The 15,781-nt window shown below is 37.7% G+C and overlaps 1 protein-coding gene across 1 annotated transcript in view; it reads right to left on the reverse strand.

The window, feature by feature from the left end:
* CARM1 (coactivator associated arginine methyltransferase 1) overlaps positions 1–15,781 on the reverse strand; it is a 46,230-nt gene that overhangs the window by 9,634 nt on the left and 20,815 nt on the right. The window contains exons 5-7 of the mRNA XM_009279957.1: positions 8,002–8,112; positions 4,897–5,074; positions 2,415–2,505 (exon numbers count right to left, since the gene is read on the reverse strand). Coding sequence (XP_009278232.1) covers positions 2,415–2,505; positions 4,897–5,074; positions 8,002–8,112 — 380 coding nt within the window. The remainder of the gene's footprint in view (positions 1–2,414; positions 2,506–4,896; positions 5,075–8,001; positions 8,113–15,781) is intronic.

Genomic DNA, 15,781 nt, shown 5'->3' on the forward strand with positions numbered 1-15,781 from the left:
CAGAAGCAGAACTACTGCACTCTCACTCAGAATATTTTGATCCCACATTTGGTTGAAGACATTAGAAGCACTAATTTTTTTGTCTTTAGAGCACTCAGTAACCTCAAGAGTATTTAACCATCTTGCACAATCGATGTCCTGGGCATACATCCATACAAAACTACAACTATGTGGACTGACAGGAGGACTGATACTATAGCCCTCTGCTCGGGGGACATCTCAAGACAGCAACAAATTATATTGTAAGCACACAAACTATTTTGTCTAGGAATATGTCAAACAGAACTTCATATACAAGGAGTATCATCAAGGTTAATTGTGTGACATTTCTGTGGTTAGTTTGGTTGAAACATTCTCATAAAAAAAATTAAAAGTTGGTAATAAAAAGATCTGTTAAAAATGGGAGACATCCTTTTCAAAGACGGGTGGAGGAAAGACTGCAGTATGTTGCAATTTAGATACCAACCTGATCACTACCATAATTACAAAGGATAACTACAGTCTGTGATAATAATGTCAATGACAAAAACATTCTTGGTGCAAAGAGAAATTGGTTACTACAGCAGACTTGAAAAATCTGTTTTTCCCCTTTATGCAATTCTCTGAAAGCCTTGCAGTGGTTGACAGATAATTCAGCTTATTAAATGTATGCATGTAGAATATCTGGAATCAAATCATGCCAGCTAGATACAGATGAAGTTCTCTTTTTTTTTTTTTTTTTAGAATGCAGATGGTGTATTTGTGTTAACAAACTACAAGAAACTAATCTAGCTGTACTATTCAGTCCCAACTGCACAATTCTTAAACAACAAAAGTCAGGAGATTCTTTCCCACCACCAATAACATTACCATATATGTCAGTGTTCATGGAGATACACACACACACACACACACACACTGTATCTACCCCACAGGTATTCCACAGAGGTCTTATATTTATTACAAATGAAGATGAAGCATCCCAAGCAGTCTGAAATAAAATGCTTTCATATTGGCAGTAACATCCAGTCCTGTATAGACCTGGAAAAAAAAGCTATATTTCTGCTTCAAACTACTAAATATGTATCTATCTTCTTTATTAAGTGATGAAGAATCTGCATTGTGGTACAACATTGTGCTTCAGCCCTGTAATTTATAGTATAATATATGTCATTGACATGTCATGAATATAAGCAAAAATAACAGGATCTTTGGGAAGAGGGACCAGACTGACAATTAAGATGTGAAAACTTATCAGAAGTTATTTCTACCTTCTTTTTTCAGTCTCTTAACATAGAAAAATACTGTTGCAGTTTTTGTGATTGTAAACTTACAATGCAAACATTTCATAACTGGCTCAGCCTACACAGTGAGACAGAAGAGCACAAACTGGCTGTATAAAGTAACATTGCCAGCAAAGGATTCAGCATGTAAATCACTCAAACTTCTCTCACTCCTTTAATCACTATAGAAATAGTAAGATTTTGCTATAGCTCTGCTTCAGAGACAGCCAGAAGAAACCTAAGTATGAGCAGTTATACCGTAACTTGCGCATGGAAGAAAACTTTGTCTTTAATCTCAGAAACCAACAAATAGGTTTGATGAAGACCACTTCATGTTCACATTCCACATTGCAAGCTGAAAGAACAGTTGAATGACTGCATTTATAATCTTCCAGAAGATTTAAAAATAGTTAGCCCCAGAATTCCACAATACCTTTTATCCAAAACTTTTAAATAATAATCTATAAGTGGCTAATTTATGAATTAACTGATCTGTATCACATGAAGGACTGGAGATGTTTAAAAATAAACCTGCCCTTTGCTGAAATGGAATAATTCAATTTCTCCTCATTAGAATAACACTGTAAATGCTTTCTCCTATATAAAGCACAACAGCAGCTCAACAGTGGGTAGCAGCAGTAGGACACTCCAAGGCAAAAGGAGTACAACTTCTAGTTAAAGCTGCATGAAAAATTTAGGTTGACAGAAAGTAACTACCAAATTGGAAATTGTTCAGGACATGGGAATTAATACTTATTCTCTGTGAAGACTGCCAAGGAATCTTTCCTGTGCTCACGCACCTGGGACTTCAGGCAATGCAATGATCACCATCCGCAGCATACTACGCTGTGGTGTAGCAAAGGAAACACTAGCACCTGATTCACAGTCAACTCTTTTTCTTGCAATGGATGCTCCATGGAGTCAATTTCTCTTTCAAATAGGGACCCAGTCAGCTCTAGCACTTCCTGAGAGATCCTTCAGACTCAGACAATAAACAGCATGACAGCAGGCCAGAGTAGAAGTGAACATGGAAAATATAAAAGCATTCTCTTGTAATGTTGACAGATAGTTTATGCTGAATCAAAGAACTAATTGAAATTTTAACCTCTACTGAATCTTTCATAAAAATAAAATAACACAAATAATCATTACCAAAAATTGGCTCTGGAATATTGTTCCATGTACAGCTGCTCATCGGAAAAAGGAGCCAAATGAATGTCACTGTATGTTGGGAACATCATTCCTAGTAAACAAAAGACAATATAAGGTAGAAAGGCAAGTGTTCAAGAAGCGTTTGGATAATGCTTTTAAATACACGGTTTAATGTTAAGATTGCCCTGTGTGGAGTAAGGAGTTGGACTTGATGATCCTGGTGAGTCCCTTCCAACTCGGGATATTCTGTGATTCTATAGTCCCACAGACATCTCTACAGGAATGTCTTCACTAGCGAGAAACCACCAGTTCAAAAGCAGCAATTGTCATACATGTCAGATATCTTAACGTTTAGTTTCATTAATATATGGGTTACTGAAATGTGAATATGCTAAAGCAGTTAGTAAAAAACCCAACACAGAACAACTTAAAGAACAGACCACAATACTTCATAAAGTCCTAGTAATTTTATGGTCCTATATCAAATATTTGAATTATTTAGCTTCCTTCAAATGAAGTGAAATGCTAGCTATTAAATACCTTCTCAACACTCTCCAGTGGAATTATAGCACCCTCTTTGCTTATAGATAACCTAATAAATAAAACATCTGTGTGAAGGATTTGCATCAAAGCTCAGACTTGATCTTGAATTAAACTGCTGGGTATGGTTTTGGTCAAATTTGGAAGAACTGCTGTTAATGAATGTAGTAGTTATATGCACTTCACTCTTAAGACTTTTATCCAGGAAACTCATAGCACTTCAGAGTAAATACTGAAAACCTTACAAACACAAAAATGTATGTTACACTTTTTTTTTTTTTTTTTAACAGATGCTGAAGTTGAGAAACAGAATTTTATTTGCATGAAATGGCAAATCAGTGACAGAGCAGGGAATGAAATCCTTATCTACTAATTTGGAAGAATGCATTTTCATCAGGATCTCCCACTCTCATGGTTCAGGAAAGCAGAGGAATTACCTTCCATTATTTTCTGTGGACAGTGCATCAGATTGCCTAGCAGCTTAAATGAAAGCCCTTGTATTCTGTTGTGCATGCGTCAATGGAAGCAGGAAGGAAAGCCTGGTCATTTTGAGCTACACTTGAGCGTACTTATTCAGCCTTTTTTAATCTGGTATAAAACACAATGCATAGTTGAAGGGGAGGACAGGTAAAGGAGGGGAGGGAAAAGGAAATAGCTTTCCTTTTCTAAGTACATCATGTAGGAAGTGTCCACAGGAATTTAAATAAAGAACAACACCCACTCACAAAATAGGCATGCTTTTTAAAACTGGCTGTAGGGAGAATATTAACAAGTTTGCAGAGAATTTGGGACAGAAAGTTTCCAAACTTAATTGGTACTAAATATTAGCAACTTACTCAAAATGTCACAATTTCAGCTCACTTCTTAGACAATCAAGTTTAATAATCACCACATAAGCTGATTCATCCCCACTGTACAAGTGAGCAATTAGAAAGTTAGGCATGTATCTTTAAAAGCATTCACTCATTTAAAACTGAAAATGAGCTGCCTACTAGTCAGTTTTCAAAAGCCCTCCTCTGAAACTGGGCCCTAAAAATATAAACAGGAGGCTTAAGATCAGTGGCTGACTTGAAAAATACTACCCATATGTGCTTTGCAAGTTTGAAACAACTCAACAGCAAAGTCATTAGCTCCCTGCATTGAGGCACAGATTCAGCCCATGCTTCAAAAACTTCCATGCTGCAGTAATTTTACTTGAGAAAGGTCTCTTTTAAAGAAGTCTTTTAAAGAGAGACTTCATAGTTCATTTTCAGCAGTTCATGTAGAAAGATTTATCATTCAGCAATTGGATGCTCAGATTTGCCTCTCAAAGAAGATTCCCATGAGACCCTGGAACTTACAGATTCCCTTCAAAACTCCTCCAAACACAGGAGGGATGAAATACAGCGCACTGAACACTGTGAATTTCTCACATGTCACTCAAAAGGCAACATCCAAGTATTAGAATAATGTATCTGGGAGAAGCCCAATGAAAGGATGTCAAAACAATTTGAACTTCACCGTTTTCCCAAAGACAATATATTAGAGTTTTTCCACAAAAACAAGCTTATCCTATTTGACCGTTCTGTTCTCATCTACATTCCACTGTCTGGCAGTTGAGGCTAGTGTGCCATCATCTATTGTGGTATGCTGCAACAGAGATGCAGTCATAGTGTATATAACAGCAGGTTAAGATTAAAACACAGAACTCAGCAGTGCAACAGCAGCATACTCAAAAGCTATTTCCACTGTGAAACAGCAAGAAGTCACAGCATAGTACAATAGCAATGGTGGTTGCATCATCATATTAATTCCCTGGGCCCCCTAGATGTTGGTGGTAGAGCTAGAACGAGGGTATAAAACCAGACAATCCTGGACTACCAGTTTAAGTCTTTTTTTCTTCTTTCAGAAGCTTTTTATCTTCCTTTCTCTATGCAGGGGGTAACTGTGGTGACACACTCACCATTTGACTTCAACCATTTTTTGGAATGGAGGTAACTTTCCAACATCCTTTCATTGAACAGCATATAACCCATCGGTTCAGAAATTACCACATCAACACTCTCAGGCAGGGAGATCTCCTCAATTTTTCCAAACAGAACTGTGATCTTGTCAGAAAGGTTGTTACTTCTCACTAACAGCTGGAGGAAAAACAAAAGCACACAGAAAGTGTTGACTCCTTTGATTAGCAGAATTTATAGCAGAGATCTTTAATTAGCATTAAACCCCCTATAGTGTAAACCAACTACCTCAGTCTGTTAATCAGAATAAAATAGAAAGGTAACATATTTTTCTCTGCTACACCAAAACTTCTAAAGACTGGGACTCACTGGAGCAAACTCAAAGAAATGCATTGTGTGGAATCAGCAAGTGACAGTACAAGTACTGTTGTTCTGTAAGAGATAACTGTAATCAATATCCACAAGAAAAAATATCTACCAGGAAAAGGTGGATATTTTAATTCAATACAGAAGATTACAAAGAAAGGGTCTTCATAATTCTCCAAATTTTTAAAAATATTGTTCTGGAGTGAGTTACATAGTCATGAAAGGACAAAGCAACTCAGGAGCTGAAAAGTTTGTGGTGAGTAATTTCTAAGCATAAATGAAGCATAGCACTGTATTCACATAAATGCATTCAAATGGGCCAGTACTTAGAGCCAGGTTACTAGAGATTTATCCACTTCTATGTGCATAGTGAACCTCGGAGAAAAACATTTAATGAACAGAAGAAATGGACCTAAAATTTTATGTTCAATACAGCATGTTATTAAGGAAAAGAACAACCTTTTCAAGGCCTCTATATATCTACACACAGATGCATATCCTATTTTCAGTTTAAAACCATTGCTCTTTGTCCTGTTACTACAGGCCCTGATAAAAAGTCTGTCGTCATCTTTCTTCTAAGCCCCCTTTAAGTATTGAAAGGCCACTGTAAGGTCTCTCCAGAGCCTTTTCTTCTCCAGGCTGAACAATCCCAACTCTCTCAGCCTTTCCTCATAGGAGAGGTGTTCCAGCCCTCTGGTCATTTTTGTGGCCCTCCTCTGGAACCGCTCCAACAGGTCCGTGTCTTTCTTGCGCTGGGAGCTGCTTAAGGTTCTTTACTTCTCTTTATCAATCAAAGGTTCTTTACTCCTCTTTATCATAGTTTTAAGCAGTTTAGCATTTGATACACCCTAGAAGAAAAGCAATTCAATTTCTAAAATCAATGCATTAATGCTATTTCTCTACCAATAAGTTGCCAGACATCTTACTCACGTCTACATTGCATCAAAAAATACACAATATTTGATACACTACAGATGCAGCATGTGCAGTTTCACAACTAGTGATTTTGCTTACTTCTGACTGGAGTCAAGTTCAAAGCTGTGACCAAAAACATATACATTATACTCACTACTACACATTATACTACTACTAGGAAAAGCAAGTTCTCTTTTGCTCTTTTTATCATGCTTTCATAAATAAAACTTCTGTCTATCATGAAACAAAGATATTGTTTCATATAAAATCGTATGTGTTTACAAAATCCTGTGTGAAATAAGGACCACCCTCCACCCTTCCCTCTAAGAGATACCTTCCATATATTAACATTTTTAATGCTTTTGATAGGTCTGACAAAATGACAGACATCAGAAAAAAGTTCCCTTTAATTACAAAGAATCTTTTTAATTATTCAAATTATAATAAGAAAATAGAAATGTTCTTTCAGAACATACATGCTCAGTTAGGTTAGTACATCCTCACCAATTCCAAAAGTAACACACACATAATAAGGAAACATTTGTCAATAGCAACACAAATAAGGCAGAAGTAGAAAATGATTGTATGAAAAAACACTTTTCCTCAATACATAAGTTAATGCAAAATGTATATGGGGAGATTATGGAGTCCTGTATTTAAGCTGGAATGAAAAATACAAAGAATTTATACATTAATAACGACTTATTTCTGGAGAGAAATAAAAATGTCTAATATCCACATTTTCTTGTTTAAGACCTAAACAGATTGTCTCAATTTCCAACAGCCATGCATTTCCCTCACAATGTTAGATTTGACAATTGGTGTTTGCCAGCCTTCACCAAGAGCAAGGCTGGATTGCTGCATCAAGACATACAGGAGGAACTTTCACTGAACTGCTGCATGCTCATTGTGTGGACTTAGAGGAACTATGGACTCCTAATGTTGCTCATCAACATTTATACTGTAGATCAGTAAAGCAGAAAGAAAAATTAACATCTAGATACTGCAAACTGTTTCTAGGTATGGGAAAAAAAATCCTCCACTTCACCATTTTCCACCCTCTTCCATGTTAAAACTATTTTTAAAACTCAGCTAGAGGTGATCAGTATTGACAAAATTTGTAACGATAATGCTCACACTTCCCCCCACACATTCTGATGTTCACCTAAATAAGCAGAGACTGTGAGAAAAAACATGGAGATTTTTGCTGTTGCTGCTATTTAGGATTAGTACTTTTTAGGAAGTGAACTTCTCCTAAGGCATTTAGTTACCAATACCACTTTGAGTGCTTAATTTTTTTTTAAATCATATTAGAATGCTTAGTAAAAACAATGCCTGAAAAATATCTGTTAAAACTAAATGCATTCTTCGGACATGTCCTTTTTAAACACTAAGAACACAGTTTTGTAAGAAGGTTGAAAGACCGAACTTACCACACTTAGCAGGAAACTAACTCAACTGTCTGATCACACAGATGTCCAAGAGTTTCAGGAAAAAAATACCCGAATGTTTTTGCACAGAACCGATGAAAACAACATCTAGTTTATTTTTTTTCCCTTGGGAAAGTAAAAAATTTTATCACAGTTATGACTGTTCACCGTTTTTCACACAAACAACAATCATATGGTTTATTTATTTGACACATTAGAACATTCAGAACACCTTCAAAAACTACCTTCCAAAAAGTGTTGCCTATTAGAGACCTGACTTCTTAGAAAAATCACACTGAAGCCTTCAGCATTAGCCTTTTTGAGGCACAGTTCTTGATCTCTTAACTTTTTCAGTCTACACCATTCTAACACTTGGCTCAGGTGAAAAACACTTACCTCTGCATATTTTGCCATTGAACTGGCTTCAACTGCATAGACTTTTCTAGCTCCAGCCTGCACTGCAAAAAATGAAAGGATTCCTGATCCACAGCCAACATCTAGGACCACCTTGAAAACAGAAGGCAGATCAAAAGAAACAAAATAATCAAAAAGTCACTTCCTGACACCTCTTTTAAGTAACTGAATTTTCATAGCTATACCCTGCATTTAGTAAGCCTGGCATTATGCAAAAATTTTACTAATTTCACTTGAAAAAGTGAAAATGCTTGTTAGTGAAGAGTTTTAATGCCCTTAATCTTTATTTTAGCAGCAACAGCATATTTTTAAAAGACTGTAGATTATTTTCATGTGTAAATACATGGTTATGGTTTGGAGGAAATAGATTTTTGTAACTAAGTTTCTTTAGGAGAAAAATTTGAAAAACAAGCCTAGTCTGAATACACTGGGGAGGGAGGGAAGACATGACAATAATAATTCTTTGAAGGACTACAGAATCGTGTCTTTCTGAATGAAAAATCACTCTGTGATGTGAAGTATCTTGGATAAAACCGAAGTATATATCTTTGTTCAAATATTGGTTCTACTTGCTGACGTTGGTATTAGACCTTTAATTGCACTGCTTGATGTGGTGTCTCTCAAGGGCCCTCAGTTAAACATAAATCCTAATGCCTCATTTTCTCCATCAATCAGGTGGCTCACTTGTTGCAAGCCAAAATGTTGACTGAAATGTTTCGAAGGGTCAAAATTCTTGTTTCAACATACAGTGTAATGCAAAGGCAGCAACTGCTGCAACAGTCCAGATGAGACTCTAGTTCCTAGCTTCATGCAGTTGTACAGGTCACCTAACACTGATGCAGAGGCATAACTACATGGAAAGAGAGGCTAACTGCTGGAGAAATGGTTAAGATGATGTGACTGATGTGATCTTTGACGCAAAGCCCACTTTTATACTGCCTGACAGAATTAGGCTAATACCAATACCTTGCTTCCCCAAAAATTTTAATACCAGCTTTGAGAAAAATTTCACAGAACAGCTCACTGTTCGGGTTCCTCCTACCGGTTTGTGCTTGACTGAAAACAAGGAGCGACAGTTTTCCTGTCCCTGTGACTGAAATGGTCATTAATTTTTGATCCAAGATATGAAATTCACAAGCCTGTTAGGTGATTCAAACCACCTGGAACTGGAACCTCCTAAGATTTCAAAGCACTTCAATCATGAAACCGAGCTACAGCCCTGACTCAATCTCAAGAGTCAAGAGCAGAGAAGCTTAAACATAATATAGATTCAGAGTAATACTGCAGCTTAGTATACCACCAGCTACCCCTGTTCTTTATCGCTTATTTGCCCCAAATTCCCATATGATGCACACTGCTTACCAGCCTTTAAAAACACAAAGAAAATTTTGTATATTCAAACAGAATAGTTTTGACAGAAAAATAATCTCTTAGAATGAAGGGCACATTCTACACCCTAAAAGTTACTCTACGTGACATTTAGTTTAAGTATTAAAGCATGCAGTCTAACACACATGGCCTGAATCTGTTGTAGATAATATGAATCTGTGTTACAGAAGTACTCCACTGCAAAATAAATTAACATTGCTTCTGATATTGGACAGAGTCTCAAGTTTGGTGTAGAAGCCAGAACCTTGCCTTTAATAATTTTCTTTCCTACTGAAAGATTTTATTAAGCTCATTTTTTATATCACAGATGACAGGCTGTTACAGATCCAGTTTTGTTTCTATGCTTTGGCAGGTGTTAGAATATGCTCCTATGCCCAGAAGAACCAGCTTTTCAGAACAGCAAGTGACAGTAAGTATTGGTTACATAAGTAGGGAGGGAGACAATGACAAGTCAAGGCCAATTTCATTCAACCATAGGTCTGACAGAAGGTTTGGTAGGCTATTTCTCAATACCCAATGGGAACCACAAATACAATAACGCTTTCTCTCTGCATATGTGGAAAGTATAAGGAAGAGTCAACTGCTCAAGTTCAGCATAAAACATCCAATGGAGAAGTGTGACTTTTTGCACCAGACCTAATTCTGATGCCATTTCTTACACTATACCTATGTCTACATCAGCAGGTGGTACAGCTGTATTGGAACATTTTTTTTTCTGGATGATTTACTAAGACTAACTCTAGTCTGATTTTTCTTCTAGCTTAGTCCAGTTCAGTTTCATCCAAAATTAATCCAGCTTGCTTACTCTGAGACCACTCTACAATGTGAACTGAAGCACCCTGAGTGGCCATGACAGAAATTCACTTCAGAAGCTCACTCCTGACCCACATTAAGACTCTAATGAAGACACAAATGAGCACAGCACACTGAAGAAGCTGAAACAGAGGTAGCATTTGTCCAGTGATTAGTGAAGCAAGGGGAAAAGGGGCTCAGAAATCTTATGTGACACAGTGTGGGAATTGCTAGAGGCTGCACAACAAGGCATAGGCATGCCCTGTAAGACTTGCTAGATCAACAGCCCTTGGCACACCACAGACCTTGATCCAGGACAGAACTTGTAAGGGATGATGTTGCTGCATGCGTGCTGGGCTGCATGGAATGGCTGATGACTCTCCCTGAGGCTGGGATTGATGGTGACCTGTGGGGGACATGGGCTCTGGCTGGGGAGAGCCACCAGGTATGAAGCAATGGGTGGAGAGCAGCAGACTGTGTACCATTGGGGAGGCTGAACAGGAGATAGTTGGGATCTTCACAGACGCTTTCTAGAGGCAAAAGCCCTGAGTGTCAACACCTGGCTGTGCAGCTGGTATCAGACAGAAATTCAGCTTTTATGAGTGCAGTACCTTCTTGAGGAATGAAGACTGCTGGGGAGAGACAAGATCATCTAAAAAAGCAGGGCGAGAGTATCTTTGCCATCAGTTTTCCAACCTAACAAGGAGGGCTGAAAAAACTACGTACATGTTGTTGGAGGTCATTGTAGCCTGAAGAGAAGGCATGAGGGGAAGTGTTCAGGAGATAGCACAATGCACCCCTTGTAAAAGCAGCACAACAGGGGAGCCATCTGAGATACATATACACATCCACACATAGCATGGGAAACAAACATGAGGAATCTGAAGTCCATGCATAAATGCACAGCTTTCATCTCATAGGGATTACAGAGACATGGTGGGATAGCTTGCACAGCTAATGCTGCGATGGATGGCTACAGGCTGTCAGAAAGGATAGGCTGGGAAGGTCAGGAGGAGGGGTTGTACTCTATGCAAAGAATGACTCAAGTGCTTGGAGCTTTGGGAATAGGCAATGAGCTAGCTGAGAGCTTATGGGTAGGGATGAGAAGACACAGGGTAGGGATACAGATATTATTGAGGTAGGCATCTGTTATAGACCACTTGATCAAGAAGAGGAGGGAAACGATGCCTTCTGGAAGAAGCCTCATGATCATAGGCCTTATTACTTATCAGGAAGTTCAACCACCCCAATTCCTACTGGAAGGGTGGTATGGTGGGGCACAACCAATCCAGGGGATTTCTGGAGTCTCTTGATAATTTCCTGATAGCAGCGATCAATAAGCTGAGCAGGGGAGATGTTCTACTGAATCTCCAGCTAACAAACATTCCCAGCCTCTAGTGAGGGGATGACTGCTAGAAAGCAGCTTTGTAACAAAGGAGACCTAAGGGTCCTCCAGCTGGACAACAAGCTGAATACGAGTCAGCCCTTGCAGTCAAGAAGGCCAACTGCATACTGGGCTGTATTAGCAAGAGTGCAACCAGCAGAGGTCACGGAAAAGCCATTTTTAAGACGACATTTGGGGAACTGTCCAGTTTTGATCTCCCCAGCACAAGACAGACACTGACATATTGCAGCAAGTCCCATGGAGGTCCACCAAGAAAATTAGGGGCTGGAGGACATGACATATGAAGAGAGGCTTGAGAGAAGTCGGTTTGTCTAGTTTTAACAAGAGGAGGCAAGCTAACAGGAGAGCTTACTGCTGTCTTCATCTGCCTAATGGGAGTTCAGAGAAAATGGAGTCAGACACTTCTTGAAAGAGACACACAGTGATAGGACAAGAGGCAACAGACACAAATCATTAGACAAGAAATTCCAACAGATATAGTAAAACTTTTTCACCATGAGGGTTGTCAGACACTGGAACAGGTTGTCTACAGAATCTGTGGCATCTCCATCCTTGGATCCATTCAAAATGTAACTGGAACAGACCTTAAGCAACCTGGTCTAGTTGGTCCTGCTTTCAGTAAAGGTTTGGACTAGAGATGTCCAGAGGTTCTTTCTGACCTAAATTACTTTAATCCAATGAACTTGCAATAGCATACCTTACTCCCCAAGTGGCATTGCTGTTACCACTGGCATCTCCTACAGAAAGCTTTGCTCCCTCTAGATAGGAAGAGCATCCTAACAGAGCTGTAAGAGCAGTCATTACGACAAAGTGCTGTGAAATAACAATACATGGTACTAGTATGCTTCTTTCTGAAAAGTAGAATTTTAAAATAAATAATAGACAGATAGTTGGGTGATGATGATGTCATGCATACTGAGAGGAAAGGTGGTAGATTGTATGTGCTTCAGTATTTATTTTGAAATGTGAATGCAGCTACTTCAGCAATTATCAGAAATCAGAGTCAGGAATAACCTATACCCTACCCTCCTGACCACTGTTCAGTACTGCTCCTGCTTTCACCTACACAGATTAATAGCTTTCCTAATGTGAATTTAATGGGAATTACTCACATGTGCAAATATGCTTGTATGCTTGAGTAGTTGCACAATTAGAGTCCTGAAAAGCACTTTTGAATAAAAGGGGTAGGGGGCAGAGGTCAAACAAGGAAGAGCAACAACAGGCTGAACACATAAACCTAAAAGCAAAAAATGTCATAAAAATGACATTTATCATTCAAAATTACTATATATCAGCAAGATTATATATAGAAAATATTCCTCCTTTTTTTTTTTTTTAGCATGTGTCTGACTGCACAATGTGAATGGTTAATTTATGTGATCCTTCATCCAGGATCATTGGAGATGTTCTAATTCTAGTTGCTTTGCTTTTAAGTAAACTATTCATAAATAGACTACAAATAAAAAAAAAATTCAAAAGGCTCAGAACCTAAGACTTATTTTCAAAAGAAGTAGAAATGTGTCAGCCTTTACTCAGTTTGAAACAGCATTAGACACTGCTACTGTAAAATTTAGTTATGAGCCTTTTTTTTTAGTATAACTAATTACAACACTTTGAACTCCCCCTTTTGGCTCTATAGCAATTCAAAATCTAAGACAAAGTTTTACTAAAAAATTAGTGAAAGCTCTAAGGCGATTCCTTCTAAGAGAAATATAAAGGAGTATATGCTGGTAAGAATTACCATATTAATGTGAAGAACCCAGCCTCAGATTCATTAGATTCTGAATGAGTTCTCCTTATTCTTTTAAGCTTCAATAGACATAAATGGTCAATCCAAGCACTATTCCCAGTTTGTCCTAAAGTAGCTTACCTCTAACAGACAGTGTTTGAATTTATCACCAAGAACCCTCTCAAAGGGTCCAGAATTAATTTTGTCCAGCATAACTCAGATAACCTGTTGCACTTTCTCATACAGATATTTTTTTCAAAAATAAACAAAGCCTAGAATAAGAAAAAAAGAATACTTTATCACTAGATATCCCTTCACTATAGGCAAAACATTTGTATAATAAATCACTACAGAATTTAGGGAAGGAGGCAACAAAGGTAAAGAAATGTATTTGGGGGATGCAGAGTAGGTAGGAAACAATAAGACAAATAGCAATTGAATAAAACTTTTTCCAGTAATGGAGTTATTAAAATAATTATGTCTTTTTTGCTTTTTTTATCTCCTCACTGCCATCATTAAATGTTTCTGCCCGCCTTATAGTTTCTGGATGTAGGATAAATATAGTTGCCGTATTTCCAACAGATGAAGTCTCAGCACAATGGGTTTCTCAGGTCCTCATGGGAAAGCATTTTGCCACAATGTAGGTAGTTCAATTTTTTCAGCTACATTTATTCTGAAAATTGCCATTTCTCAACAGAATCAGGAAAAAGAGAGATCATTTTCTAGGTGGGTGGCCAACAACACCCAGCCTGTAACAGTCTTAATATTAGATATGCTGAAGAGAAGCCAAGGCACCTCCAACAGCTGGGAAAATAAATAAACCAAGAGGAAAAGCAAGCAAGCTGTACTACTGCACAGCAGCAAGACTTCCTACAGAGGCAGAGAGTATGCAAAACCTGAATTCCTTACTGCAGGCACAAAAATGGAATGGATAGGTTACCTACAGAGATAAATCTGCCTTTTGCATTATAACATGGGAGCATCCTATTGGGAAAGAAGCCAATGGCAAATAAAATCCTCTCTCTGCTGTTTCTTTCACCATATATTCAAGTTACATATTCCAATACAAAATGTAATCAATTTATGATATAGTAGCTCCACTTACCCAGCTGGTATCATCCAATACCACATGCTTTGGGGTTTGATTCTGATGCCTATAGCAAACTGGAGCAGCCCTGTGCAAACCACTAGTTTACTAACCTTACTGAATTAAATAGGAGAGGAGGATTGTCTCAGGCCTGAAAGAAATTACAGAGACTGAAATCTATTTGTTTAATTTCTATAAAGGTTTGTTTCACTTCTATGGAAGTAAATAGTTAAGTGTAGTTTTTAAAGAAGCACAGTTTACCTAAGTTGCATCACAAAGAAAAATTCCAGCTGCACTTGAATTTATTACTAAACTTAATTAATAGTTAAAACATAATGATCTTAAAACAATTCAGATAAATTTCACACTTAGAACTCTCCTCATTTTGACCATAAATATGCTACACATTTAAAGGGAAATGTTTTGTTCGGTATTTGCTTATATGTTATTAAAGACTCTTTTCTGTGATGTAGTAAAGCCATTTGTGCTGGTGTGAGTTGAAGTCAGAGACTCCTTTTAAAAGAAAGTGCACACAGGAAGATGAGAGAAAAGAAGGGAAAAGGAGGGAAGACAAAAAAAGGACAAGGTAAAAAAAAATAATAATTGCAGTTTCATTTTCTCTATTGTTTTTGTTTGCAGTCTGCTACCCAAACATCATAAACAGAGCTCACATGATCTCAGCTGACATTCTGAGACCTAGAAAACATTCCTGCTAGGCTGCTAGGCTGCTGCTTACAAACTGTCTATTTGCTTACAGAAGGTCACATGTAGTCTAATATTTTTTGCTGTTTTTTATTATTTTATTAAGAGAGCTGAGCAGTGTCATAGGAAGATATGCAGATGACACAACAACATCCAGTGATTAAAAAGCAGAGAGAGCTAGTGAAGGTAGGCCCCCGGAAAATGCACAGATAAATTAAACTCAGTGCTGATTAATATAACTTTGTGGAAAATATGAACTGTTCATATACCATCCAAGTTCTAAATGCATCATCATCACCACCAACAACAACAACAAAAAGCATAGGCACTATTATGAATTGTTTGGTGAAGATCAATGTTCAATGGACAGATGCAGTCCCAGGAAAAAAAGTCAAGATTTATGAGAAGTACAGTAAAGAATAACTAGGAAGTTGGACTTCTGCAATATAAATAAATTGTATGGCATTGTCTACACTACCACGCATAACTCCTGCCAATCCTTCTCAAAACAGGTGCTGCAGAATTAATGCTGACACTGAGAAAGAGGGAAACAATGATAACAGGGCATGTGCAATTTCTTCATACAGAAAAAGACAGAAAGGACTGAGAACACTGACCTCAGAAGCAAGACTACATAAGAAGAGATAACAAAAATTGG

The sequence above is a fragment of the Aptenodytes forsteri genome, unplaced genomic scaffold (assembly GCF_000699145.1).
Source record: "Aptenodytes forsteri isolate BGI_AS27 unplaced genomic scaffold, ASM69914v1 Scaffold99, whole genome shotgun sequence".
NCBI classification, from domain to species: Eukaryota; Metazoa; Chordata; class Aves; order Sphenisciformes; family Spheniscidae; genus Aptenodytes; species Aptenodytes forsteri.